The 26,519-nt window shown below is 33.8% G+C and overlaps 3 protein-coding genes and 1 non-coding gene across 5 annotated transcripts; all 4 read left to right on the forward strand.

Moving 5' to 3' along the window:
• Nucleotides 1-3,177: 3,177 nt before the first annotated feature.
• On the forward strand, nucleotides 3,178-12,971 carry LOC140811073 (uncharacterized). The gene is made up of 6 exons (XM_073168948.1): nucleotides 3,178-3,558; nucleotides 4,765-4,807; nucleotides 10,963-11,081; nucleotides 11,161-12,105; nucleotides 12,192-12,338; nucleotides 12,447-12,971. The coding sequence occupies exons 1-6, from the start codon at nucleotides 3,178-3,180 to the stop codon at nucleotides 12,744-12,746; spliced, it is 1,935 nt and encodes a 644-aa protein (XP_073025049.1). The 3' UTR covers nucleotides 12,747-12,971.
• Nucleotides 9,709-9,811, forward strand: LOC140813410 (U6 spliceosomal RNA). The gene has a single exon (XR_012113944.1). It is a non-coding gene; the product is annotated as a U6 spliceosomal RNA (small nuclear RNA).
• Nucleotides 12,972-17,973: 5,002 nt separating the features above from the next.
• On the forward strand, nucleotides 17,974-18,693 carry LOC140811074 (uncharacterized). The gene has a single exon (XM_073168949.1). It carries the CDS (start codon nucleotides 17,974-17,976, stop codon nucleotides 18,691-18,693), a length of 720 nt encoding a protein of 239 aa, XP_073025050.1.
• A 2,116-nt stretch (nucleotides 18,694-20,809) lies between these two features.
• On the forward strand, nucleotides 20,810-25,279 carry LOC140812132 (triacylglycerol lipase 1). 2 transcript variants are annotated; one of them, XM_073170339.1, is made up of 9 exons: nucleotides 20,811-21,039; nucleotides 21,624-21,725; nucleotides 22,513-22,653; nucleotides 23,108-23,218; nucleotides 23,301-23,444; nucleotides 23,518-23,558; nucleotides 23,715-23,791; nucleotides 24,498-24,593; nucleotides 24,817-25,279. In XM_073170339.1, the coding sequence occupies exons 1-9, from the start codon at nucleotides 20,878-20,880 to the stop codon at nucleotides 25,137-25,139; spliced, it is 1,197 nt and encodes a 398-aa protein (XP_073026440.1). In that variant the 5' UTR covers nucleotides 20,811-20,877; the 3' UTR covers nucleotides 25,140-25,279. The 2 variants fall into 2 exon arrangements, with proteins under 2 accessions (XP_073026441.1, XP_073026440.1); XM_073170340.1 differs by lacking the exon at nucleotides 21,624-21,725 and having other exon boundaries at nucleotides 20,810-21,039.
• The last annotated feature ends 1,240 nt before the right edge of the window (nucleotides 25,280-26,519 follow it).

The raw sequence follows: 26,519 nt of genomic DNA on the forward strand, positions 1-26,519 counted from the left end.
CTATCAAAAATATTAAGAAGACTGCTAATATTGTCGGTGAGATTACTGCAGCAACAAAATAGATGACGGCTTCTTTAGAGTCTTAGTTCTTTGCAATTGCGTAAATAGACCAGGCTGACTACTGTAATTTCTTTTCTTGTTTCAATAATAGAATATAATATTCAACCATTGTAGTTTCAAAACTATTGCATTGTATTTCAAAAATGTTGGGTTAGCTATGTTACTCTACTTTATGATAGAATATCACGTTATCATAACCGAGACATTTCGCACATAGAAATATGTAGAATATGAGTGAATACATACTACCACAGCCGGGGAGGGAAAGGGTGGGGGACAAACAAGGGAAAACATTTCCTTTTCTGAGATGTGCCCATGTGGGAAATATTGTTATTTGGCTTGGCATGTCTCCTGCTTGGTGCAACTGTTCGGAAACCACCCAACATGATCACTATCAAAAATATTAAGAAGACTGCTAATATTGTCGGTGAGATTACTGCAGCAACAAAAGAGATGGCGGCTTCTTTAGAGTCTTAGTTCTTTGCATTGCGTAAATAGACCAGGCTGACTACTGTAATTTCTTTTCTTGTTTCAATAATAAAAGATAATATTCAACCATTGTAGTTTCAAAACTATTGCATTGTATTTCAAAAATGTTGGGTTAACTATGTTACTCTACTTTATGATAGAATATCACGTTAGCATAACCGGGACATTTCGCACATAGAAATATGTAGAATATGAGTGAATACATACTACCACAGCCGTAAGTCGGTCTTGAGACCACACCATCTGTAATGCCCGGGATTTTATTTATTGTAATCTAAGATTAATCTGAAATGATTTATGGATTAATTGATATGATTATAGACGGAAAATATTAGACCGGAAAAGACGAGAAAAGACGCAAAAGATGTGTGAGGGTAGTGCACTCGCGCACATGCGCGACTTGATGCGCGAGCATGCGTGGAACGGGCAGGAGACCCCACGCATATGCGCGGAGTGAGGGCGCGCATCTGCGCGAGGTGTCCAACAGCATTTCCAGAGAGTTGGGCGCACATGCGCGACTTGAAAACGCGCACATGCGCCAGGGTACCCGAGAGTTGTGAAGAATTCCCCGCGGATACCAACGGAGGAGGAACAAAATGAACAAATTTTATAGGAGACTTTTAAAAATAATAAATGTTGATTCAAGATAAAGTATGGTAGCATTGTTTCCATGGGACATGTGGATTAAAAAATCCTCTACACACACATGCAAAATTGGTGGCACAAGTCAATTGAGATACTATAAAAAAAAAGTTTTCGCCGATCAAAACCATCGCTAATTTTGTTTGCGACGGTTTTTGAAGCCGTGACTAAGTCAGCCATCGTTGATGTGTTGCGAAGATTTCTAAAAACCGTCTCTAATTTTAGCGACGGTTATTCCAAAAATCGTCGCTACATTGGCGACGTTTTGCAAAAACAGTCGCTAAAAATAGCGAGGGTTTTTTTTAAACCTTCGTGAATTTTAGCGACAATTTTAAAATATATGTCGCTAAATTAGCGACGATTTTTCAAAAAAACCGTACTATATTAAGAAAAACTGTAGCTATATTAAATTTTTTTAATCATATATTTATTATATATTTAAAAATTTATATATCACCATTTATTTTTTAAAATTTTATTTTAATATATTTTGCTAACCATTCGTTTCAAAAAAGAACATTAAACTAATTATATGCAATTGAATCTTATTGATATTTCATATAAAACATATAAAGTTTGTCTGATATGTAAACTAAGATGTGCAATAATAATCATACAAAAAATATAAGAAATATTGGCATTTGACTTGGCATGTTTCCTACTTGGTGCAACTGTTCGGAAACCACCCTAACATGAAAACTATCAAAAATATTAAGAAGACTGCTAATATTGTTGGTGAGATTCCTGCAGCAACAAAAGAGATGCGGCTTCTTTAGAGTCTTAGTTCTTTGCATTGCGTAAATAGACCAGGCTGACTACATTAATTTCTTTTCTTGTTTCAATAATAAAAGATAATATTCAACCATTGTAGTTTCAAAACTATTGCATTGTATTTCAAAAATGTTGGGTTAGCTATGTTACTCTACTTTATGATAGAATATCACGTTAGCATAACCAGGACATTTCGCACATAGAAATATGTAGAATATGAGTGAATACATACTACCACAGCCGTGAGTCGGTTTTGAGACCACACCATCATCAGAGATACATCATCCGGAGAAGGAAAAAAATCATTTCGAGCGCACAAATTTTATAGGAGAAAAATTTAAAATGCGGATACCAACGGAGGAGGAACAAAATGAACAAATTTTATAGGAGAAAAGTTTTTAAAAATAATAAATGTTGATTCAAGATAAAGTATGGCAGCATTGTTTCCATGTGACACGTGGATTAAAAAATCTTCTACATCACACATGCAAAATTGGTGGCAAAAGTCAATTGAGATACTATAAAAAAAGGTTGCGACGATCAAAACCATCGCTAATTTCGTTTGCGACGGTTTTTGAAGCCGTTACTCAGTCAGCCATTGTTGATGTGTAGCGAAGATTTTCTAAAAACCGTCTCTAATTTTAGCGACGGTTATTCCAAAAATCGTCGCTACATTGACTATGTTTTGCAAAAACCGTCGCTAAAATTAGCGAGGGTTTTTTTTAAACCTTCGTGAATTTTAACGACGATTTTAAAATATATGTCACTAAATTAGCGACGATTTTTCAAAAAAACCGTCCTATATTAAGAAAAACTGGAGCTATATTAAATTTTTTTTAATCATATATTTATTATATATTTAAAAATTTATATATCACCATTTATTTTTTAAAATTTTATTTTAATATATTTTGCTAACCATTCGTTTCAAAAAAGAACATTAAATTAATATATATGCAACTGAATCCCATTGATATTTCATATAAAACATATAAAGTTTGTCTAATATTTAACTAAGATGTGTAATAATAATCATAGAACAAAATAAGAAAATACTACGGAGCCTCGGTCTCGTAATCGTTGTAACCAGTCGTGGCCATCGCCATCACCATCGTCATGTCCGTCGTCGTCGTCACCGTTGTGGCCGAAGTCATGTGATGAAACGATATACTTCTGTGAGTACTGAATAAAAATTTGGTTGAATTATTCAGGACGATGGACAATCATGATGATGAAATGAGGTATTTGATCAATGTCCAATCAATTGAGGTTTCAACCACCCTCACTGATAGTGATATCAAACCTGGGTCAAAAGTAGATATTGTTATTGCCACTAACACTGATTTGAACAGCCTGAGTTTGACATCTAAAATGTGCGCTGAGTGTGATTTTCTCAGTCTCCAGGGAGAGGGGGGGACAAACAAAGGAAAACATTTGCTTTTCAGAGATGTGTCCATGTGGGAAATATTGGCATTTGGCTTGGCATGTTTCCTGCTTGGTGCAACTGTTCGGATACCACCCAACATGAAGACTATCAAAAATATTAAGAAGACTGCTAATATTGTCGGTGAGATTGCTGCAGCAACAAAAGAGATGGTGGATTCTTTAGAGTCTTAGTTCTTTGCATTGCGTAAATAGACCAGGCTGACTACTGTAATTTCTTTTCTTGTTTCAATCATAAAAGATAATATTCAACTATTGTAGTTTAAAAACTATTGCATTGTATTTCAAAATGACGGGTTAGCTATATTACTCTACTTTATGATAGAATATCACGTTAGCATAATAGGGACATTTCGCACATAGAAATATGTAGAATATGAGTGAATACATAATACCCCAACCGTGAGTCGATCTTGAGACCACACCATCATCAGAGATGCATCATCCAGAGAAGGAACAAAATCATTTCGAGCGTACAAATTTTATAGGAGAAAAATTTAAAATGCGGATACCAACGGAGGAGGAACAAAATGAACAAATTTTATAGGAGAAAAGTTTATAAAAATAATAAATGTTGATTCAAGATAAAGTATGGCAACATTGTTTCCAATAGACACGTGGATTAAAAAATCCTCTACATCACACATGCAAAATTGGTGACAAAATTCAATTGAGATACTATAAAAAAAAGGTTGCGACGATCAAAACCATCGCTAATTTTGTTTGCGACGGTTTTTGAAGCCGTTACTAAGTCAGCCATCGTTGATGTGTCGCGAAGATTTTCTAAAAACCTTCTCTAATTTTAGCGACGGTTATTCCAAAAATCGTCGCTACATTGGCGACGTTTTGCAAAAATCGTCGCTAAAATTTGCATAAATTACTCAAACCTTTTATTGAATCTTGCACTCAATCTTTGATAATCTTCCCAACAGATTTGATTCAAACAAATATTGTTCACAATTGAGTTTTCTGAATTATGATAAATTTTTATACTTTTTTAATAAGTATTTTGACATATATATTCAAAATATTCAAGTTTGATAATAATGTAATTCCATTCATTCCACTTTAATTTGTTGTTCAGATTGACATGAATTGTGGAAAAAAATTTATCTCATGCTTTTCCTCAATATTGTGGACATTGAATTGGGCTATATATACGTCTGTCTTAGCCCGTCAAATCTCCCGCCCCTCAAATTACCCTCCATTTTCAGAGATATCTCCAGCTTCAGGTAATTGTATCAAATTTGAGTTTTCTACTGATATTTTTCATATGTTTTTACGATTATCAATGTCTGATCAAATTTGAGTTTTCTACTAATATTTGTCATATTTTCTATCAAATCTTAGTTACGATAGCTAGGATCAAATTTGAGGTTTTCAGAGATATCTCCAGCTTCAGGTAATTGTATCAAATTTGAGTTTTCTACTGATATTTTTCATATGTTTGTACGATTATCAATGTCTGATCAAATTTGAGTTTTCTACTAATATTTTTCATATTTTTTTTATCAAATCTGACTTACGATAGCTAGGATCAAATTTGAGGTTTCTACTCTCCATTTTCAGAGATATCCCCAGTTTCAGGTAATTGTATCAAATTTGAGTTTTCTACTGATATTTTTCATATGTTTTTACGATTATCAATGTCTGATCAAATTTGAGTTTTCTACTAATATTTTTCATATTTTCTATCAAATCTTAGTTACGATAGCTAGGATCAAATTTGAGGTTTCTACTCTCCATTTTCAGAGATATCTCCAGTTTCAGGTAATTGTATCAAATTTGAGTTTTCTACTGATATTTTTTTCATATATTTTTACGATTATCAATGTCTGCTATCTAAGATCAAATTGAGTTTTTCTAGTAATTTTTTTTATATTTTATCAAAATTGAGTTACGTGTCTAGTTTCTGAGTAGATTTATTCTCCATCTATGGATCTGTCAATTTTTTAGAGATTGGTATACTCGCTGAAAACATGCAAGTTATTAGTATCATTAAGAAAATGTTGTTCAATCGTCAAAAGCATAATTGTGCAGTCTATTCAAAATAAATGAAAAGAAGTTTGTTAGTATGAGGATATAACGATTGAGAAGAAATAGCTCATGACTTCACCCAAAGAAAGAACATTAATTTCGTCCTGGTATCCTATGAGATATTAGTTTCATCTCCAATGACTGATGGTCTGGATCAGTGGCGGATTTAGTGTAGGACCCGGGGGGGCTGTGGCCCCCCCGAAAATTTTAAAAAAAATTATTATTATACAATGTATATTTTATTATTTAGTATATATATTATTCGATCATAAAAAAAATAAAATATCTATTAACGACCCCCTCGAAATTTTTTTAAAAAATTATTACTCTATAAGATATATTTTATTATTTAGTATATATATTATTTGACCATAAAAAAATAAAGTATCTATAATTAGTTTAATAGTTATAGACCTTCAAGATTTATATATGTGACCCGCGTTCTATTCTCTGCAATTTTTTTCGAAAAACTAAATAACGAGCCTTTACAAAAGGTCAAATGCCCAACTTAAAACTTTCATCATTAGTGGTGAAAACCCCCCCCCCCCCCCCCCCCCCCCCAAACTTAAAATCCTGGATCCTCCCCTGGTATGGATGACCTGTCTCATTCTCCTACAAATGATTCTGAATTTGTCCCTAAATCAAATGAAACAAAACTTACTAGGTTACCACAATTCTGTTGGTATTGCTCTGAGTTTCATATGTGGCACACAAACTCACCAAGCCAAAGTCTACAATTTTGGGGTTCATCTCACCATCTAAAAGATTGAATAAAAATTTTGTCGCAGGATATGGACAATCACGATGATGGTCTGAGATATCTGATCAACGTCTACTCAATTGAGGTTTCAACCCTCACTGGCAGTCGGATCAAACCAGGGTCAAAGATCGATGTCGCTATTGACCCTGAAGCTGATTTGGAGACCCTGCATTTGGCGACTAAAATGTGCAAGGAGTGTAGTTCTGCCAGTCTGGCTCCGGAGGGGACGAACCAGGGAAAGCTTTTCCTTTCCAGAGATGTGCCAATGTGGAAAACATTGGCATTTGGTTTGACGTGCTTCCTTCTTGGTGCAACTTTCTGGAAAGCACCTAGCACGAAAACCATCGAGAGTATTAAGAAGATTGCAACTGCTGTAGGTGAGATTGCTGCAGAGATAAAGGAGATGGCTGCTTGAGTCTTAGTATTTTCCCCTTCAAATGGTTACTGCATGGATTCGATGAACTACTCTCTTATTGATCTTGTCATGAAATATAATTTTCATCCAAAACATTGTATTCTTTTGTGGCCTACTGAACGGTGTAAATAAATTGGTCTTTTAGCTGTGCCTATTACTACCCGTGTACGCATATACATGCAGGTGGGAAGAGAAGCTTCAAACATTTCACTTACCAGAGATGGTGTTTGGGGAGAGTTCTTTGGTTTTTAAGCACACTAATAAAGGAATTAAAATTCATTTTAATACACTTGATGCTCTATGTGGATGGATGCAGGAGGCATTACTTCTGGTTGAAGTTACTGCAGCTGCTAAATGGAAATTTCGAAAGTATTATGTTCTAAATCTCTATCATTTTTACTGAACTTTATTTCTAATGTATAAATTATTTCACACTATAACTTCAACAAAATTATATGATTTTTTTATTAGTTTCCGAGGAATGTGGAATCCACACATCGTAAATCAAAGACATCATTTCCTCCTCCAACCCAGTCTTATTCTAGAAAAGAAGCTTAGTCATGGGGACAAGTCTTCTATGTTTATTTTTCTTGCTAATGTCGATGTCAGTATTTTTAGAATTGATTGTGATGCTTATGTGTTTTCGCCTGTTTTCATGGAAGAAAATAAAATGATTTTAAGGCATGGCCGAGTCTTATTACTATTTAGATGTTAGTTTGATATTATCAACCATTTAAAGCCATGATTATCTTGATTTGATATTTACGATATATAGCTCAATAAATACTTAACAACATTTATAATTTTAGGTAGTGTTTGGTTCGGGATGATTAGGAGGGATTGATTATTTTATCCTACCTAGTCAGTCGTTTGGTTCGCGTGATTATTTAACCTAGTCAACACCTCCTATGAATGATTAGGTTATATTAGGTGGGTTAAAATAATACCTCCTCACCCCCTAGGATTATTTATCCAAATCTTAATCATTCCTATTTTCCAATTTTACTCTTCTCCTATATCCAAACTCACCACCACTTCCCGCCGCCACCGGCCACCGCCCGCCGCCGCCATACCACCGTCGGCCGTCGCCGGAAGACCACCCACGCCGGCGGCCGCCGCACGTCGACGGCCGCCAGACCACCCACCGCCTGACGTTGCGCCGGACCGCCGCCGCCGAATTGCCGCCGTCGCCAGCCCGCCGCCGTCGCCGCCGGAGTGGAAGAAAAAAAAGAAGGGGCAATTTTGTCCTTTCATCGAAAAATTCAAAATTATCCCACACTTAAAAATCATACCAAACATAACACTATATAATACATTCCTACAACAATCATTTTCTTTATCATTTAAAAATTAATCATTAGTTTATTTTATCCTCCAAACCAAACGCAGCCGTAATGTATATAATATTTGAATAAGAGAATAATATATAACAATAATATAAATAATGATTATTTAATTATTGAAACCATTTTATCAAGTGTAATTATGTACACTTCTTCTAGCCGCATCATTAATCACAATACACTCCTATTTATAGGTCAATTTTAAGAGACAAAAGAAAATAAAATATTATTTTGTACGTATTGTTGGTGCAATGTTTATCCATAACAATATATAATCAAACTGAGTTTACGCTCTTTGATCACTTATTTATTCAATTTTTACAAAATCTTTCTTTTCCTCTATTTTTTCATTTATAAATATTTTTATTTTCTTTTATTTTTCTTTTTTTTTTCCTTTTTCATTTTTTATGTGAAAGAAATAGGTCGTATCATATAACTTCAAAATGATATTGTTCTTTGGAATCTTAAATTTTTTTTTTCAATGATATATTCATGTTTTCAAAATAAGAACTCAAGATATCTAAACAATTGATAGTCTCTCTCGCATGATCAATAAATGTTCGAAAGCTGTAAAATAAAACTATAATCGAGATTAATAGATTTCAAATACATTTTCTCAAGTGCAACCTTAGATTATTCTTAAAGGCATAATAATCATTTGGACAAGTATTTACAAAACACTTTTTGTGAAAATGTTTTTTTTAAAAAAAATTAAAAGTTGTTTTTTGAATAAATAAATGTTTAGAAAAGTATTCTAAAAAATTATTTTTAAAATTGAAACGATGGTCGGACAAATGTTTTTTTTTACAGAGTTTAAAAAAAAAATTACATTCTAATTCTCATTTAACATGTATATTTTTATTTTATAAATATAAAAAAAAAACACCTCTCAATTATTTTTGATAAACTATACTTGAAAAACACTTATTTAAAAATATTTTATAAAAATTTTATTCAAACAAATATTTTTTTAAAAAATGTACGTATAAAATACTAATAAGATTTTTATAGCATTTGTCAAACGGAACAACAGTTTTCAAATCTTTTTTCCGAATTGAAACGATCCGGGCCAATCGGAGCCGGATTAACTAGACCGGATTTTTGAGTTTATGAAAGAAACGAGATGTGGAGAAATAACGAAGCAGAAACTTCACTTCACTGAACTTAATTATCCGAGGTGGAATGGGAAAGCGACGATAAGGAGTTGAAGGCCGCCAACGCCGAGCATCTGACTAGTTCAGAAAATCCGAATCAATCTTATATGTCACGTGTCAGAATCTCATTTGTCTAGTTGGATTTCTCGAGATAATTTAATTTGAAGTAGATCGGGTTATCTCTTTTTAAATTCGGTGGATCCCAACAGCTTGATCTCGAATTATCAATTTCTTTATAATACTTAATCAACAATTCTTTAATTATCTCTTAATTAATACTTAATTCAAAACAAAGATTCGGGTAATTACAGACTCTTCCAGTTGAAGAGTCCACAAGTAAGAAAACGGCTGAGCTACTAAGAAATGAAGCCATGTCCCTTTTCATTAAATATTTTAGAATGTTGGAATATATCTCGTACGTTATCCATCTCGAACATTTGTTCGGATCCATAATTTTGATAAAAATATCTTCCTCCAACATTTAATTACATGAGAATAATAATTATGTATGTTCGAAATAATTTTACCTCGTCTCTGATACTATTTTTGTGGCACAATATAATTAATTTCTAATAGTAATGAAACCATTGGTGCGTCCCTTGGGGGACATCCGATAAAATTGGAACGATACAGAGAAGATAAGCATGGTCCCTGCGTAAGAATGACACGCATAAATCGAGAAATTGTCCAAATTTTTAAAGAGACGAAGAAAAATAAAAACCATTGGTGCTTTGGGCATTTTCAAAGTATTTTAGCTTAAAGGACCAAAGTGAGCATATTTTAAAAGATTTTGGACTAAATTGAGATAATAAAGATCAAATTGAAACTATACAAATTTTTGGGACCACATCGAATACACGTGAGAGTTAAAATAACTCACAAGTACCAAACCGGATAGAATTTGCAGGGTAAATTGCATAATTAGGCGTGTTCCGGGATTACCCGAACCCGACGAATTCTGATATCGGGTAACAAGTTAATACCCGATCGTTACCCAACAACCGATTAAGAATAAACGTGGGCTTGGATGCTAGGCCCATCAATAATCTGAAGACTAGACGATTCTGTGTCTCGGTCAGCAACGCTCATCGCTTTGGTTCGAGTGTCCTCGATTTCACCTAGCAACGCCCATCGTGGTTCGATCCTCAAACAGATTCTTTTCCCAAGATTGGTTTATGTTTAATGAAATTTGATTATTTTGACCTCATGCAGCTTATGTATGCTAAATAGAAAGAAAAATAAACCTAAAGTAATGGTTTGCTATTTTATCCACAGAATCAGTTAATTTTTATTAGCTGGAGGTTTATGCTTTTTATGATAATTTTCTGTTAATTTTGATTCTACAGTTTTTGTTGAAACGTTCTTTATTCTTTTTTATAAATGTGAGTTTTACGACCATTCAAAGTAGCTGTAAGCTATAGTTGTAGTGTGAGATGGAGTTCAAGGGACTCTTTGTTGATAGTTGCCATCTCAATATGAATCGGTGTGAGGGTGCAAATCAAATCAAATCAAATTTCTTGTTTTTTTTTCCCTTGGGGGCTGTACATATGTTTTTATGGTAAGTTATATTTTATTCTAAGAAAGCAACGGGTCTGGATTTTGGGCCTGTTTTTACTAGGCCTAATAGAACAAATACACTGAGAACGAGAACGCCGTCACACGAAACAGGAGCAAAAACATTGACATTATTCTCCGAAAGATGCACAACGGTGACTTTTACTTTCTAATTTGTTGTAGAAAATATTTTATTCCCTTCGTTTCGGTTGCTTGGTTATGATTATTTTTTTTCCCCACATTCGTTGGGATGCATGGTTTTTTTATACAAAATTTAAATTCTCCTGTTTTTAGTTTGTGGGCTCCCGAATTCGCCACTTCTTGCAAAAGTTGCTTGTTTTGCACTTGTTTGCGTGGGATTTTCGGCTTTGTTATGGGATGGATGGTTTTCTACTACGAGACGTCCGGTGAAGGTATGATTAAACTGACTTTTGAAGTTCTTGTTTTCTAATATGTGCTTCACAAGTAAACCCCTTATTATATTCGCACCAGCGGTTTTCTGTGGACAAGCAGAAGTGTTTTGATATTGAAATTGAAGAACAGGAGAGGAAAGATAGAATTAGTCAATTGCCAGACGATATCATCTCTTCCATTGTCTCGCGATTAGGGACCAAAGCTGCTGTCAGGACAAGCATCTTGTCAAAGAGATGGAGGCATGTTTACACACTTATCCACGAAGTCAGATTTTTTTGCTCTGATATGTATGATGGTTATTGCTGTTATCATACTCTTATGGGGAAAGAGTTGATCCAAAGGAAGTTTGTGGAAGGAGTGGATACTTTTTTGCAACATCATTCTTGTTCTAAAATATTGTCCTTTAAATTGGTTTGCTGTTTTCGTGGATGCATCTTGGACACATTTAGGAAATGGATGAATTCCGTTGGCACAATGGGAGTGGAGAAACTTACCATTGGATTTTGCTGCCTTCACAATCTGAGTGGGAACGGCCTTCCTGTTTTTTCGACTGATTTTCTTACTGAAGCATCGTCGGTGAAACGTCTATTCCTGCGGGGCGGTTCTTTACTGATACCAAACAAAAATTCTCTCCAAGTTCTTGAATTGGATTTTATTGCTTTGACTTCCGGGGCTGTACAGTGCATGTTATCGAATTGCTCGAGCCTCCAATCGTTGAGGTTAAGATTTTGTGCGCTCCCCTCCAAATTACTAATTCACGGTCTTGATCTCCAGTTAAAGAGTATGACTATATATGACTGTAAATTTGTGGAAGAGATAGACTTGTCTGCCGTCAATCTAATTAATTTTGAAATATGTAGTGTAAGTATACTGAAATTGTCTCTTTCTCACGTACCATTGCTGCAAACTTTAGTTATCGAGTTCTATGGCAGCGAAGTAACTCCTTATGTATTTGGAAAAATTGCCAAAGATGTGCCTCATCTTGAATCCATGGTTTTTACGTCTTATGCGAGCTTCTTTGAGGTGTGAGAAATCTCATCCACTATTTATTTATTGTTATTCTTTAAAGTGAAGAAATATTTTATATATAGTTTTCACCGTTGTCTCAGGGAAGGAAACTGGATCGAGTGATTAGCAAGCTTAGCAACCTCAGACATTTAGTTTTGATATTAAGATACCACAATAAGCTCGATCTATCAGAACTTGTTGTGTTCCTGGATGCATGCCCCCTTCTACTCAAGCTCCAATTGTCAATGGTATTGTATTAATAACAGTACATCTACACATTGCTCCACCATGATAATGTGCTTTGCTTTATAAATGTTATTTGTGACTTACAATTCTGTTGGTTCTTGTTAATGTAGGTGGTAACGTCGACATTTAATCCAAAACGAGCACCTGAGAGAATGGTCAGGCGTGACACTCAATTGAAAGAAGTGGAATTTAACGGATTTGGAGGGAAGGGGTGTGAGTATAATTTTATTTTGTACATCCTTAAAACTGTTGCCTCACTTGAACGATTGATACTCTCCTCGTCTGCTGTAACCTACCAAATGTGTCTTAGACGTTGGATGGAAGCAAGGAATGGCGAGAAACATCAAATTTCTCACAAATGGTTGCAAGGACACGCCCTTTCTAAAAATGTTGAGATTATTACCTTATAAAGTAAGCAATTGGAAACGATAGATCATTTAAAAGTTAGTTTCAACCTTTGATGAACATCTTGACATTGGCTCACTCACTTTATTACTTAATATTAATATTTGTTTCGAGTGACTCTTATCTCATATCCTGCTTTGTATCTGTCGTTTCTGGTTCAGCGTTTACTTTTTTTGTCGATATTGGGTCTTCTAGTCAATGTTTGCAAGTTTTCTGGATCCTTTTGACGCAAGTAACGTGGTTAAATTTTAGATTCTGGATCATCAACATATGATGTCAACTTCTGTTAATATACGAGGAACTCACATAATCTAATAATGTCGATATACAAGGAGAATTATTCTCAGTGCAACACAAACTAACTCTCATCTTTGTATTCAGATTTAGGATTTTTAATTTATTTCTTAATTCTACGCTTGTTGAAATTGATGGCATGGGAAACTTGATGAGTACGTGTAGAACGTAAGTCAGTAAACATTTAATGCTCGAAGTTTTTGAAAAATAAAAAAGTTTAACCTTTTGAAATGATTTTTTTTTGGCATTGATAAAATATTATATAAGTACAATAATGTTCTGTCAATGTTTTACCAAAATTTAAAGTATTTACTTTAGAATTAAGAAGCAAATATCGAAGAAAATGAATTGACATTTTGGAAGATACAAATCATTTTTTTTATGGAAAAATTTGGTAAATTTGTAGCATGTGTGACATAAAGAAAATAAAAAGATAATTGAAAGGCGAACAAGTATTTTGTCAATAAATTATACAGATTTCAATTCCTTTTCATCCGAAAAACTAATTTCTTTAAAATATCATAATCAAATTACGAATCCTTTAAACAATAAACGTATAAGAAAGACTTTTCAATAATTATTTTTGAACTTATATAAATAAATTATGGCAATAACTTGTGTGAGACGGTCTTACGGGTCGTATTTTGTGAGACGAGTCTTTATTTGGATAATCCATGAAAAAGTATTACTTTTTATGCTTAGAGTATTACTTTTTATTGTGAATATGGTAGGGTTGACCCGTCTCACAGATTGAGATCCGTGAGACGGTCTCACATGAGACCTACTCATAAATTATAAAGCAAAACGGGACGGGACGGGACATGCACCCTCAAGCGAAAAATGTAAAATGTTGATATTTCATTTTTTTTAAAATGCAAATTTCGTCAATAAAAATTCAATTGAGTTGAAAATGCAAAAATTTCATCAATAAAATTTCCATTGAGTTGACTCTTCTCACCAACTTTTATTTTATATATATATATATATATATATATATATATATATATATATATATATATATATATATATATATATATTCAGAACTTGCATGTAACCCAAGTGCATTGAGAATAGCCAATAATTCCCATATAAATTATAATGGGAAAATACCTCCATAAATTCAGTTTCCTCTCCTCTTTTCTTGTTCTAGCGACCCTTCTTCAATATGGCATTTCTGCATGCAAATACATAGTCACAAACAACGCCAAGAACACTCCCGGCGGCGCCCGATTCGACTCAGAAATCGGTGTTAGATTCGCCTTAAAAATAATGGATGATGCAAACATATTCATATGGAAAGTCTTTGAACAACCCACTAGCGCTGATAGACACAACGTGCCCGTTTTAAATCTATTCATCTCGGATATTCAAGGTCCAGTTATGGCCTATACAAATGGTGACAACATTAATTTTAGTGCTTCAGCCATACAAAAGTACTTCCCTCCAGGAAAGGCAAGTTCCAGATACCTTTTCACCTCAATAATGTACCATGAAATGACACATATTTTCCAATGGTCCGGCAACAGGACTGCTCCCGGTGGACTGACCGAGGGAGTCGCGGATTATATCATGGTCAAATCGAAAATCTACGATGCTTCTACGTATACGAAACCCGGCTCGGGTTCGAGATGGGATGAAGGGTATGGTGTCACCGAGCGTTTTTTGGAGTATTGTGATAGTTTGAGAGAAGGGTTCACTGTGGCATTGAACAAGAAGATGAGATTTGCTTATAGTGATAATTATTTTATGGATTTGTTGGGAAAACCTTTGGATCAGCTTTGGATAGATTATAAGGCCAAGTATGGTAAATTTCCAGCCTAAAGTGCATGTGATGCTACCACATGCTTATAAAATTTGTATCAATGAAATATAGGCAAGGTTTGATACAATCCAAATCAAATGTAGTGGAATATGTATCATTTCTTGTATGAATTATGAAGAAAAATTTATCTTACAACCTTGATTATAATAGTTGAATTATGATAATTGACGCTTCTAAATTACAAGTTTTGTTTTGTTTTGGGTTAGATTTAACGTTAATTTAATTATGTTTTATATAGAAGAATGATTTCAGTCCAATATTATTTATGGAATTTGGATTTATTTACATGTTACACTAGTCAATATTTTAGGACAAGCCGGAATTAGTCTAGTTTGGATGTTATATGCTTTAATTTTTTTTTTTGGAGATAATTATGTGTTCAAATTTGTTAGGTTATAGTTTTACATTTTAGCTTTTTCAGGAATTATATTTTTAAATATCAAAATTTGAAAAGTGTGTTTTCTGCTAAGTATTGATGTTGTAGTTATATTTAGATTGATAGATTTTATTTGAGAAATTTTGGACTGAATTTGAAATCCTAGTTATTAATAAATATCTCTAAATTCACCCAAATTTAATATACTTATACAAATCAAAAGAACTTGGAATAATAAATTTAAAATTCATGATTTTGAATACACCCACAATGCAAAAAATATATACAAAGTAATCAAAATTTTTGAATCCAAATTGAGTAATTCAAAACAATTGGAGGAGCAGAAATGGAACTCGAATGGCAAATTTTTTTAATTCAAATTGAAAGTTCGATACCTTTAGGGATATAAGAAGAAAACGGGTCAGCTATTTGGGTTGGATTCGGCCCGATTGTCACGTTCCGAATATGGATGACAACTTTCCTCACAGGTTTAAGGCCTCACGGGAAAAACCCGAAACAGAGATGATGATCCCCAATTTTTTTCGGGTTTGGGTTCAGGTTCGAGGATTTTTTTAATTTTCTAATGTAGTTTGGGGCGGGTATGAGATTACTATCCACATCTTCGTATCCGTCCCAAAAATAATATCAATAATAAAATAATAATATTATTAGTATCAATAATATAATAATAGTATTATTTTTTAAAATATTAATAATAATATTATCATTAATAATAATAAGTTTTGGTTTGAGAAAATCTTCGAATCCGTCGTGCCACATTAATATTTTTGAAGAGATGGGAAATAGATCTCTGAAGTTTCGGGTTTGGAGATTCTTTGTTTGATGTCATCTCACAACTCAGAGTCGATGGAGTGCTTATGAGACTGAGAGACACCCGTATGCATTGCATATTCAGGGATGATACAGAACCGATTGTTCTTCGAGAAAGCTGCTGGAGAGAAGCAACATTTGGTGCCTTGTCGTCTGTATGTTGTGTATATTATTTCATTTGTCAGATCATAATCCGTCTTTCCACCTTGGCCTCTAAATTTGGATATGCCTTAATTCCGAGTCGCTATCTTCATTTTTTTCCATCTTCATAGACTGTCAACTTTATTTTAAGTGCAATGCTTTGTCATACTCAGATACATCTTTTAAATGCCCAACTTCGTCAAGATTTCCATCTCTCCAGCAAACGCTTGCAGTAACACCTTCACGAGCCTTCAGGCTTTGTATGAAGCCATTCCCCCGATTGTCGCGAGGAAGAGCAGGGAGCAAATGCAAGTCTTTAATTGTGCTTTGAACTAGCATTTGTGCTATTGCGGCAGAAAATCTGGCATGATAGAAAAAACTAGTTACAAATATGCAAGATTGGGTCTGTACTCTTGTTCTTGGCTGGTGAGGCTCTCTATTATATGGTACATTTGGTGATGTCAATAGGGAGGGGAAGGATGGGAAGCGATTGATTAACTGGACGTAAAAATTAAAATGATGGTGCTTCAAAACAAATGTACAATGCAGACCCGAACAGAAGGGTTTAGGAAATGTTACTCTCGTGCACAACACTGTGTACATCGAATTCACCTATTGATGAAACCAAAAACCACAGTTGTCTTTTAGTACAACGTAGTTCTCAGCAAGAAGTATAATGGTTCACAGTGGTCATTGGCAAAACTTGAGTAAAGGATCTCACTAACCCAACTCAAGACTGCAAAAAGGTCAATACTCCGACCCATCGTCCAGACAAATTTTTTTTCATAAAAGGCACATGCTAAGAAGATGAAAGTGTTTCATTTTTTTTCATAAAAGGGACTTGCTAAGAAGATGAAAGTGTTTTTTGTAGACACTGTCGCACGATCAAGAACTCAAATATAGAATTCACACAATCATAACTCAAAATATAGAAGAAACGATAAGCTTCCTACCCAAAGTTTGCATCAATCTGGAAATGAGCATGTGCAGTGAATTGGTTAGCATAAAGTCCTCCTTCAAAATCAATTTTATGGTCAGGATTCACCAATTTGAACAGATGCTTTATCATACGACATGCATTCACTCTTTTTAATTGCATGGGAAACTTGATGAGTACGTGTAGAACGTTAGTCATTAAACACTTAATGCTCGAAGTTTTTGAAAAATAAATAGTTTGACCTTTTGAAATAATTTTTTTTTTGGCATTGATAAAATATTATAGAAGTACAAAAATGTTCTGTCAATGTTTTACCAAAATTTAAAATATTTACTTTAGAATTAAGAAGCAAATATCGAAGAAAATGAATTGACATTTTGGGAAGATACAAATCATTTTTTTTAGGGAAAAATGTTAGTTAATTTGCAGCATGTGTGACATAAATGGCAAAAAGCGATAATTGAAAGGAGAACAAGTATTTTGTCAATAAATTATACTGATTTTGTTCATCCGAAAAACTAATTTCTTTAAATATAATATGCACCAATTATAAATGTGCTAATTACGTAAATCCTTTAAAATATCATAATCAAATTACGAATCTTTTAAACAATAAACGTATAATAAAGACTTTTCAATAATTATTTCTGAACCTATATAAATAAATTATACAGCAAAACGGGACGAGGACATGCACGCTTGATTTTATTTTAAAAATAATGCAAATTTCATCAATAAAATTTCGATTGAATTGACTCTTCTTACCAACTTCTATGGCCTATGTATATATATATATATACATAGGCCAACGTAATTCCCATATAAATTATAATGGGAAAATACCTCCATAAATTCAGTTTCCTCTCCTCTTTTCTTGTTCTAGCGACCCTTCTTCATGGCATTTCTGCATTCAAATACAAAGTCACAAACAACGCCAAGAACACTCCCGGCGGCGCCCGATTCGACAAAGAAATCGGTGCTACATTCGCCTCAAAAATAATGGCTGATGCCAACATATTCATATGGAAAGTCTTTGAACAATACACTAGCGCTGACAGACACAACGTGCCTGTTCTAAATCTATTCATCTCGGATATTGAAGGTCCATTTATGGCCTATACAAATTATGACAACATTAATTTTAGTGCTTCAGCCATACAAAAGTACTTCCCTCCAGGAAAGGCAAGTTCGAGATACCATTTCACCTCAATAATGTACCATGAAATGACACATATTTTCCAATGGTCCGGCAACAGGACCGCTCCCGGAGGACTGACCGAGGGAGTCGCGGATTATATCATGGTCAAATCGAAAATCTACGATGCTTCTACGTATACTAAACCCGGCTCGGGTTCGAGATGGGATGAAGGGTATGGTGTCACCGAGCGTTTTTTGGAGTATTGTGATGGTTTGAGAGAAGGGTTCACTGTGGCATTGAACAAGAAGATGAGATTTGCTTATAGCGATAATTATTTTATGGATTTGTTGGGAAAACCTTTGGATCAGCTTTGGAGAGATTATAAGGCCAAGTATGGTAAATCTCCAGTCTAAAGTGGAATATCAAATATGTAGCATTTCTTGTATGAATTATGAAGAAAAAATTGTCTTACAACCTTGGTTGTAATAGTTGAATTATGATTGTTGACGTTTCTAAATTAAAAGTTTAGTTTTGTTTTTGGATTAGATTTCACGTTAATTTAATTATATTTTATATAGAAGAATGATTTCAGTCCAATATTATTTACATGTTACACTAGTCAATATTTTGGACAAGCCGGAATTAGTCTAGTTTGGATGTTATATGCTCAACTTTTGTTTTTTTGAGATAATTATGTGCTCAAATTTGTTAGGCTATAATTTTAAATTCACGAAAACTCCTATGAGATGGTCACACGGGCCAATTTTTTGAAACATATATTTTATATGGGTCAACCGCGAAAAAATATTATTTTTTATGTCAAATATATTAATTTTATTGTAAATATGGACATAATTGATTCGTCTCACGAATAAATATCCGCGAGACCGTCTTATGAAAGACCTACTCTTTTAAATTTAGCTTTTTCAGGAATTATATTTTTAAATATGGAAATTTAAATCTTGAAAATTGTGTTTTCTGCGATATATTGATATGGTTGTTATGTTTAGATTGATTGATTTGATTTGAGAAATTTTGGACTTAATTTGAAAGCTTATTTATTAATAAATATCTCTAAATTCACCCAAATTTAATATACTATACAAATCAAAAGAACTTGAAATAGTAAATTTAAAATTCATGATTTTGAATACTTCCACAGTGCAAAAAAAATTGTACAACGTAATCAAAATTTTTGAACCCAAATTGAGTAATTCAAAACAATTGGAGGAGTAGAAATGGAACTTGAATGGCAAATTATTTTTAATTCAAATTGAAAGTTCGATGCAAAGGGTGAGTTTGGTTTGGGTGATTAGATAGAATTGATTAAAATTTCACAATTTATCACATGTTCTTCTCGAGTTTGAGGGACAGTTATTACCTATTTTTTGGTGGGATAAAGAATGATACTGGAGTTTTATTATCAATATACCCCTTCATAAAATATTAATCAACAATGCTATTTAACTGTATAATAATTGATATTGGATGATATATTGTTTCCTTGAAATTGAGTGAGCTCATATATAAAAACATAAAATGATGGAAAATATGTTTGTTTATTGAGGAAAAAGTAACAAAAAGATTTCTTTCACTTATAACAACATAAATCTTTTTTTTTTTGTGTGATTAAAACAAATGAGTGAGCCTCATGTGATAACGTTTCACGGATCTTAATCTATGAGATGGGTCAACCCGACGAATATTCATCATAAAAGTAATACTTCTTAGTATAAAAGGTAGTACTTTTTCATAGATGACCCAAATAAGAGATCCGTCTCACAAATACGACCCGTGAGACTGTCTCACACAAGTTTTTGCCAAAACAAATTTGTTTTTATTTTAAAATATAATAATATTTTTTAGTTTTATTCATAATATTATTTAGAAAAAAACAAAGATGGTTAAAAACCGATTTAGTATTTATGATTAAAGAAAGGGATAAGAACGATGGATAAAATATTTGTTAAAACAGTAATAAAAATTGGTTTTATTTTGAGAAATAAAATATCTTGTTAAATTCAATTTTAAAAAGGTGAAAAAAAAAATAACACGGGTATTTCCGACATCAAAATATTATTGCTATTTTAAATATTAAAGTAAATGTATATTTAGAAATTTATTTCTAATAAATATATTTAAATTAATTTTAGTAAATGTAAATTATAATTATAAATATTTAATTATTTATCAAATTATTTTAGGAATATATCTAATTAGCACTTGGGGTATTTTGGTCATTACAATAAAATTTACAAAATTAATCCATCATTTTAAAATCATATCAAACACCATGTTATTTATCAAACCATACTATTAATCAATATCTCTTATTTTTAATCATTCTAATTACTAATTATTTGTTTATCTCATCACAATCACACGTACCAAACAGAACCTAAGATAAATAAAAAGAAGACGGGTCAGCTATTTGGGTTGGATTCGACCCGATTGTCACGTTCCGAATAAGAGGCCCTTTGAAACGCGCCATTGCCGCGCGTAGGATAAGTTTCAGTCAACAAATAACGACGCAGATTAACTAAAAGATCATCAAGGTAGCGAATTTTCCTCCCTCTCTCGTCAATCACTCGGCGGCGATGGACGTTACTGTGGCTCTGTTCACTTCACTCCTCCTATCTGCCGCCGTCACTTCCGCTGAGGACTTCTCTGCTGACTTAAACCGCCGGCGTGAGCCATCTACAGCTGGATTGTGTGCAAACGTTATCCAACTCTCGGGATTCCCTTGTTCAGAACACACTGTAAGTAATTTTTTAAGTATGTATATAAGTCCACTTTTCAAGTAAATTGTATGAGTTCTGAAAATTGTACGTGCCGTGTTCCGCTCGTTATTCTTTCCGAACATCCATGTTGTAGTTGAAATTCGGGAGTTAACGGTCTTGTGATCATATTATTGTTTTGGCAAAGAAAACCCATTAATGAATAATTTTGTTCCTTCCGTTATTCAGAGGAAAAAGCAGATGAAATATTTGAGGAAATTTATTGCGGAGTGAAATTTCTTGTTTTGATGAATATATTTAATCTTTTTTTTTTCCTGGCATTCAGCAACAATTTTTCCATTACTTGAAAGAAAAATGTGATTGAAATTGGTTGTCAATTATCTACCTCTTTTCCTATTCAATTGTTTTGGATTTAGTGACATATCTGCATTATTTGATATATGTCTACCTAAGTAGTGTTGTTTAGCACGCCTGATCTTGTTTTTGAGTTTGTTTTCTCATTCTGTCGTGTTGGATGATTGAAATAATGTAAGCAACTTGTGTGGAATGAGTTGCTGGATGATAGAACTAATACAAGTAATCCCTTATGTGATGATTTGATGTAGACTCAAACAAAAGATGGATACATATTGGGTCTCCAGCGCGTTGCATCTGCTTCTGGAAAGAAAACAGGTCCTCCAGTTTTGCTTATTCACGGGCTTTTTATGGTAAGCTTGGCATTGGCGACTTGGTCACTAAAGACCAAAGCAGGAGATTAGAGTGCGGCGTTTTGCCATGTGCATTAGGTTTAGTCACATGAAATTAAAGTTTCCAGACACTAAATGTATGTGGATTAAAATTTATTGGAAAGCCCTCACTAGGATAATATTGTTTCAGTACCTTATATCATTTTTGACAACTTTTCAGAATTACCTCTTTGTATTATTGATTTCAACATATTCAGAATTTATACCTGTTTATCGGTTTGGAAGGATTGAATAAGTATTTTTGGTATTAACCTAAATTTAAGAAGTGCCAGAATTTTCAAGAAGTGAAATGCAAGTTTGCCTTATGGATTAAGGACTTCATGCTTTGTGGTTTATGTGCTCTGACATGACTTTTCTTTTGGCCAATCCTGAGTTTCTTTAGTCGGATTTCTCCCATGCATATACTATTTTGAATTATAATCAAGAACTGGAAGAAGCAATTTGTGGCAATCTATTTAAATTTTCAGAAATATGCAAAATTTAACTGATTATAACTTTATTGACCATGCCTCTTGTAAAAATTTTAACAGGAAGTGTGATTGGATCTCAGAAGTGTAAAACTAGTTGTATGTGATTTATGTTACCAACATTGAGGTGCACATTTAGGTTATCTTTTTCTGTTATATGTTGGTCTCATCCATGCTATTCGTGTGTTGATCATTTATTGACCCGACAGAAAACTAGCCGTTTATCATTAATTACAATTGTTTTTTCTTTAATAATAATTTGTGCAATACATGATTGATAGGGTGGTGATGCGTGGTTCATGGACTCCCCAAATCAATCGTTGGGTTTTATCCTTGCCAATCGTGGTTTTGATGTCTGGGTTGGTAATGTGCGTGGGACACACTGGAGTCATGGCCATGTGTCGTTACTGGAGAAAGATAAGGTAAATGTGAATTCCCTATCAGTTCTAATAATTATGAACGCACTTGAAAGATTGTTAAAAGTTTGATGTTGGTTGATAAAGAAATTCTTGAAGCCTGGATGGTCCGTGTCTTACTGTGATTTAATTTTCTCAGTTTTCATTTTAATGCCTTGTTTTACTGTGATGTCAAATCCTCTAAGCGAGTTCATATTTCTTATCTCAAAGAATATCTGCTACCTTATTGTGATTATCAGTGGGATACCATAAATCTTGATCGTTTTTTTTATGCAAACATGGCAATCTTTCACTGAATAGGACATATTATTTTACTGCAAACATGTTCATTTTGTCTCTTACTTATAGTTATATTTCTAGACCGAACAGTAAATCTGAACTTTCCGTGTGTGGACTCGTTTGTTTGTAGTTATATATTTATCTCCATGGATTTGAATTTGTTAAGGTCTGTTTGTTTCAGAAATTTTGGGATTGGAGCTGGCAGGAGCTGGCTCTTTACGATCTGAGAGAAATGATTCATTATGTGTATTCCATTACAAACTCCAAAGTCTTTGTTGTTGGACACTCACAGGTCTTCCTTCTCATGGTTCTTTGAAGTTTCGTTCAATGGTACATGTGACATTGAGTTCTATTTGTTCTCTTTTGCTTTACAGGGAACAATTATGTCTCTCGCTGCCTTTACTCAACCAGATATTGTAAAAATGGTTGAAGCTGCTGCACTTCTTTGTCCAATATCATACTTGGAACACATCACTGCTCCATTTGTCCTTAGATTAGTTAAAATGCATCTTGACGAGGTCTTTTTTGTGCCTTGACTTTTCGTACCCATAAATGTTTCTAGCCATGCTGAAAGAAAATAATTTTTTGTAGGCAATTCTAGATATAGGCATTCATGAACTCAATTTCAAAAGGTATTTCATTTCTTTGTAGTTTTACCTGTTCATGAACATGATCTATACATCTCGATCGAAAAATAATCTAGAGAAAAAAAAAGAATCGGGATTGATCGATATCGGTTGTTGTTTAGCTCTTGATAAGCTTTTAATTTTTTTATTTGATGTATTCAGTGAATGGGGCACTCGCATCATGGATATGATGTGTGATGGACACTTAGATTGTGATGATATGCTTACTTCTATTACAGGTTCATATTCCGATCGCTATTTCTCATCAGTCCTTTCATACCCCTTAAACTAAAGGTTTTTGATTGGCCAATGTTCTCCAAAAAAGTTAATAATAACTTTACCTGCCTGCAAGTTTCTTGGTTAATGGAGGTTGGCTATATAAAAACATATGTCACTTTAAGTCAAGTAAATGGTGAAGTGAGGCATAGTTGGTAGGTGAAGTAGATTTATGAATTAGATATGTCTAATATGTTTTTTTTTATGTTTTCTCAAAATTGATGCTTCTTTGGTTCAGTTTTTCTATGCCCTGTGAGTTTTATATAATTGCTCCAGTTCAAGATTTCTCTCTATTCTGATTCAGTAATGAAAATTATCTTGCAGCGGGATTGCATGCACTTGGGATCCAATGGTTAAGATATGTAGTTTGTGGAAAAAGAATAATCGTTTAATGGAATTCTAATTTATTGAATGAAACTGGGGGCAATCAATAATGTCATACCTATACATTTATCTGGGAATTGTAATGGTGCTTAATAGATGTTATACTTGTGAAACTCAAAGTACGAAACTGTTCTTTTTTACGATAAGCATAACCTCCCCTCACCTCTCCTTAAGTTTGGCATCCATCAAAAGCTGAACGATATTTTAGATGTGACATAAATGGGTCTTGATTCTTGGAATAACGTGTTCTTATTGGTTTAAAGGCCTTGTACATGAATTTTTCAGGGAAGAATTGTTGTTTCAATAGCTCTCGGATTGATTCGTACCTTGAATTTGAACCTCATCCATCATCTTCCAAGAACTTGCACCATTTATTCCAGAGTAAGCACTTTTGGTTCTATATCTTCTCATTACCTATCTCCAAAAGCATATGCAGAATTGATATCTAGTTTCCTGGATTTCGCCAATTGGAAGAAGAGAAAAAGGGTGAATGATCGAGTCTTGGTTCTATGTTACTAACAAGCAGTTTCAGTCACTTGTCAAATTGAAAAAACATGCTATTTTGGTTATTGTGATGCTGAGATTTTAACTACTCTTCTGACAGTGATCCGTAAAGGAACTTTTTCAATGTACGACTATGGCACTTGGAAAAATCTGATGCGATACAACCAATTAAAGCCACCAGTATTTGATCTGAGCTCCATACCCAACTCATTGCCAATCTGGATGGGCTATGGGGGAAATGATGCATTGGCAGATGTAGCAGATGTCCAGCACACCCTCAAGGAATTGGGATCGAAACCAAATGTGCTTTATCTTGAAAACTACGGCCATTTAGATTTCCTTTTGAGCACAAAATCTAAGGAAGACGTTTACGACAGTATGGCTGCATTTTTCAGCTCCCTAGGAACCTTCAGCAGTTATTGACCTGCTATTGTACAAATATTGGACTACATTTTTTCAGGATTCTGAACTGGTACTGTACATACTTATACTTAGCCCTGAGACATTTATCTACATACACGATGCACATGAATATTATCGCAGCTTATGGAGCCAGTTTCTACGTTAAAGGAACATGTTTTACTGCAGCTTCTGTAAGTATTGCCACTGCACCCTCGTTGAGACCATATTTTCACGCTTTTGTTCCAATTAAAGGATCCCCTCGGTCATGATTCTTTCGACGGGATAGCTCTGAATCTAATGCACCGAAGTTCTTTATAATGCCAGTGAATTTAGTTTCGGTTTGCCTACAAACTTTGGATGATACGGCCGTGATAGGATGGAGCCTAGGGTGGTCCATAAACTCACTATAATGGCGAGGTGGGGAATTTAGTGTAGGCGATCTTATAATTTTCTCCATGCTCTTGCATTCTCTTTATATACATCACACGACTTAACTGTAATAACTAAACGATAAGTGCATTCAAATAAAAATGCAGTACTTTAATTTAATTTAATAACGTAGTTTGGATGCTACTAAAAAAAATTTGATCCCAAAAAGCACAAAAAACCGCTATATAAAGTCTATGATTTTTAAAAAAACCCCTATTTTTAAAAGAGTGTACACATTTACTCAATTTATGAGCTGTTTGATTTTTTTTAAAATATAAGTTATTTTACGGGAAATTGGCCTTCAGTCCCCAGCCGTCGATTTTTTTTGTGTTCAGTCCCTGGGTACTTTTTTAGTACCATATTTCTACATGAAGTGTACCACATTTTGTATGACACAGTACCACAATTTTGTGAGTAAAAAATGAACCCAGATAAATATTTTGATTGATGATTTTTCACCAACTTCCCCTTTATTTTATATAGAGTTTTATGTTTTCTTTAAAAAAAATAAAATTCACATGTAGTTTAAAATAATTCGCTAACCCTTTTATTTACTGTAGATGGTAATAATTGTCCCCACTCCCAACCATGAATCAGAAACTTTAGGAGACTTTTCAAAATCTCGCAAGCCATGAAATTAATTTGACCAAAGAAAGAGTTGAATTAGGTCTTATTATGAATCCAACGTCTTTTACACCCAAAAGTAGCCAAACTTTCTTGAATTGTGGATCGACACCGAACAAAGTGGCCGGCGGCAAAAATAATTAACGTTATTTTATTTTACGGTTGAGTTTGTGTTATACCCGATGCATCAGGAGTAAAATACCCCCTTGTGAAAGAAAATATGATGTTCATATAATACAGACTAGAGGTGTCAATCGGGTGGGTTGGGTCGGATTTCGGGTCAACCCGCGAATTTTTTTTTTATTTTTTTTTCAACTCGAACCCAACCCGAACCCGAAGCAGCCCGAA

The sequence above is a fragment of the Primulina eburnea genome, chromosome 14, assembly GCF_022965805.1.
Source record: "Primulina eburnea isolate SZY01 chromosome 14, ASM2296580v1, whole genome shotgun sequence".
NCBI classification, from domain to species: domain Eukaryota; kingdom Viridiplantae; phylum Streptophyta; class Magnoliopsida; order Lamiales; family Gesneriaceae; genus Primulina; species Primulina eburnea.